Source organism: Plasmodium gaboni, chromosome 11, assembly GCF_001602025.1.
Source record: "Plasmodium gaboni strain SY75 chromosome 11, whole genome shotgun sequence".
Taxonomy (NCBI): domain Eukaryota; phylum Apicomplexa; class Aconoidasida; order Haemosporida; family Plasmodiidae; genus Plasmodium; species Plasmodium gaboni.
In genome coordinates, this window is record NC_031491.1 from 1607287 (window position 1) to 1610962 (window position 3676).

The 3676-nt window shown below is 20.7% G+C and overlaps 1 protein-coding gene across 1 annotated transcript; it reads right to left on the reverse strand.

Annotated features, from left to right (window-relative positions):
• Positions 1-1050: 1050 nt before the first annotated feature.
• On the reverse strand, positions 1051-3057 carry PGSY75_1146000 (putative nucleolar preribosomal assembly protein; the record flags this gene model as incomplete). The annotated part of the gene is made up of 1 exon (XM_018786573.1): positions 1051-3057. The coding sequence occupies one exon, from the start codon at positions 3055-3057 to the stop codon at positions 1051-1053; it is 2007 nt and encodes a 668-aa protein (XP_018641368.1).
• Positions 3058-3676: the final 619 nt, after the last annotated feature.

The window sequence follows — 3676 nt, forward strand, 5'->3', positions numbered from 1 at the left end:
AATAATAAAATATTTTTTTATTTTTATATATTTTATTATATATAAATAAATAAAAAAAAAATAAAAATTATATATTTTTATTTATAAAAAAATAAAAAAAAAAAAAAAAAAAAAAAAAAAAAAAAAAAAAAAATTTTTATATTATAATATAATCAAATGTGTGTATGGTTATATGATCATATTGGTTTTTTTTTTTTTTTTTTTTTTTTTTTTTTTTTTTTTATGAACCGTCAGATTTTATCTTGAAAAGATGAAAGTAGTAAAACATAAATTGAATGATGTAAAAAATAAGAGTTACGAAAATTGGGATATGAATAAAGAGTTAGGTGGGTTATTAATATATACACCTATATATGCATTTATGTATGTGTATATATAAATATTTTCATAGTATTTGTATATCATTATTAATATCATTTCTGTCAGATAAATATTTAAATGAAATAATAAATGTGGTAGGTTTAATTAAATATAAAAATAAAATATACATATATATATATATATATATATACATTTAGTTGTGTTCATATTTTTGGTTAGAAATACGAAGAGATATGCAACATGTTTCAAAAAAGACTAGATGCACTAAAAGACATAGAAAAGTAAACAAAAAAAAAAAAATTTAATAAATAAAATGAAAATTATATTCATTATATGAAATAATAGAAAGAATTAAGTTCTATATTTATGTAATATTTTATCTTTTTATTCATTATTATTTTATTATTCTATTTATTTTAATTCTTTTTTCATTTCTACCATATTAAAGGAAACATTTAAATTTATTAGTCAACTTGATTGATGAGCATAAAGAAATGGAGGATGTAATTCTACCCATAATAAATGAAAAATAATTTAATGATATAAAAAAGTGTAAAGTCTTTTAAATATATATATATATATATATATTAGATTAGATTAATATTTTTTATATTTTCAATTAATTAATAATAAGACATTTAAATATTTCTTATAAATTTTGAAATAAACAAAAAAAAAAAAAAAAAAGAAAAAATTAAATAAATAAAATAATTATATATTCCATAATTTTCAGTGGGACCACAATTTTAATACCTTATCTTTTCCACCTGATGCAACAAATTTACCATCATTTGACCAGTCGACTGCATAAACTGCATCAGCATGTCCTGGTAAATCTACAAGTAATGTTTTGATTTTTTTATTATTTTGATTTTTTTCTTTATCATTTACTTTATTTTTTTGTTGATTATTATTTGTTATATCATTAGTGTCATTATTTGTTTGATCTTTTTTTTGTTCATTTTGTTGTTGCTTTTTTTCTATATCTGATTGTGGTAATTCATTTTGTTCAAATAAGTGGTTAACCTTCCATAATTTCAAAGTACTATCTTGACTACATGATACAAAAAAGTTGTTATCTATAGACCAAGCAACTTTATATACAGGTCCTACATGGCCACGATAAACAGCTAAGAATTTGCCATCAACAGCTGACCATACTCTTATACTTTTATCAAAAGAAGAGGACACAATCATTTTTCCATTTGGAGAAAATTGTGTATGAATTACAGGTTTTTGATGACCTAATAATCTAAAATTTTTATATTCATTATATGGTAGGCAGTCAATTAGAAATAATGTACCATCATCTGAACCACTTACAATTTTTTCATATTGTTGACGTTTAAAAAAGTTTTTCATTATATTTTTTGATTTGTCTATATAATTTACTATATTAATTTTATTAATTATAACATCAAGATTATATATACCATTTTTTAATAATCTTTCTGAATTTAAGGTTAGACAATTAACCCAATGTTTATGTCCTTTAAAATTATATATTAACGTCCCTTCATTTACATTCCATATTTTAATAGTTGTATCTCTCGAACTACTATATAAAATACTATTTTCTGTATCTCTTCCTGACCATAAGATACAAGTAATTGTATCAGAATGACCATTTAATATTTTATCAACACTATTGTTTAAAATATTGTTAATACGAATACTTCCATCTTTTCCAGCACTTGCAAGTCTGCTCCTTACAAAATAAGAACGATTAGTTGAAGTATTATCATACGATTGGTTATTTTGAATATTTTGAAAATTTTTTTTTTTGTTTATTTTATTCGTTTTATTATTATTTGTTGTTTCTCCTTTGGTAGTATCACTCTTTATAGTGTCACTCTTTATAGTCTCACTCTTTATAGTGTCACTCTTTATAGCATCACTCTTTTCACTATCGTGTTCGTTTGAATAATCTCCATTGCAACTAATAACATCATTTTCATTATATATTTTTATTTTCTTCTTTGTGTTATCTGATTGGTCTTTTTCCTCATTATCATTAATTTTTCTCTTATTTATATTATCCAAATCATTTTGTATATCCTCTTCTTTTAAAAGATGTAAAGGTTCAAAACACAAAGTTGTGACTTCTTTTTTATGACCTGTTAATATATTTAAAAGTTTGCCAGTATGTGTTTCATATATACATACATTGCTATCCATTCCAGCTGTTGCCAAAAATTTATTATCTGGTGAAAAAAGAACAACTAAAACCCATGATTTATGATCTTTTAATGTTGCTATAGGTGTTTGTGTGTATATATCCCATAAACGAACAGTATTATCACCTGAACCCGTGGCAAGGTGAGAACTATTTGGACTAAATGCTAAACATAATATTGAACTTGTATGTCCTGGTAATGTAGATGTACATGTAGATATTTTTTTTACTTTAAATATATTTAAAGGAAAATATTTTATTGATAATATATCCTCACTACTTATATGATTATCTTTGATAGCTTCATATAAACTATTTTTTATAGGTAATTTATCATTAATCATAAATGAATAATAATTTATATCTTCTGAATCATCTTGATCAGGTAAATCCTCATTCTTTTTTTTTAAATTATTTAATAATTCATCTAAATTATCTTTGGTAATACTTAAAGAAACATTTATAACAGGTCCTGTTGTAACATTCTCATGGTCAACAAATTGGATTAATATTTCTTTATCTACTTTATTATTGTTTATATTTTCTTCGTTTTCTTCCATGTTTTATTTTTTAGGAGTAAAAAATAATAACTGAGAGGTCTAATGATATTCAGATGGAACAAAATGCCCACATAGATGAAACATCCATGTTATTACATAACCACACAAATAATAATCATAATAATAATAATAATAATAATAATAATGATAATTATTATAATTGTAATTATTTGAATGATATAAACCGTGAGGTCCAAACAGATAATTACCCATTCAATCATATGAACCCAAATGAAGAAAAAAAAAAAAAAATAATAATAATGATGAGAAATATAAAATTTAATATATAAATGTATGAAATTAATGAATAAATCAAAGAATATATAAATATAAGAATATATATATATATATATATATATATGCATATTTAAATTTATTATATTATATATATATTATTATATATAACAATAAAATAATTACTTACAAATTATCCATAATAAAAATATTTATTGTTTTGTTTCCCTTTATTATAGTATACTATTCAAATATATATTCATGAGAAAAAAAAAAAAAAAAAAAAAACACCATTATAAATATATATAATAATTAATATATATATATATTATAAATTAAAATTTTTATTTTTATTTATTTTATTTCTATACATTCTTATTAGAAG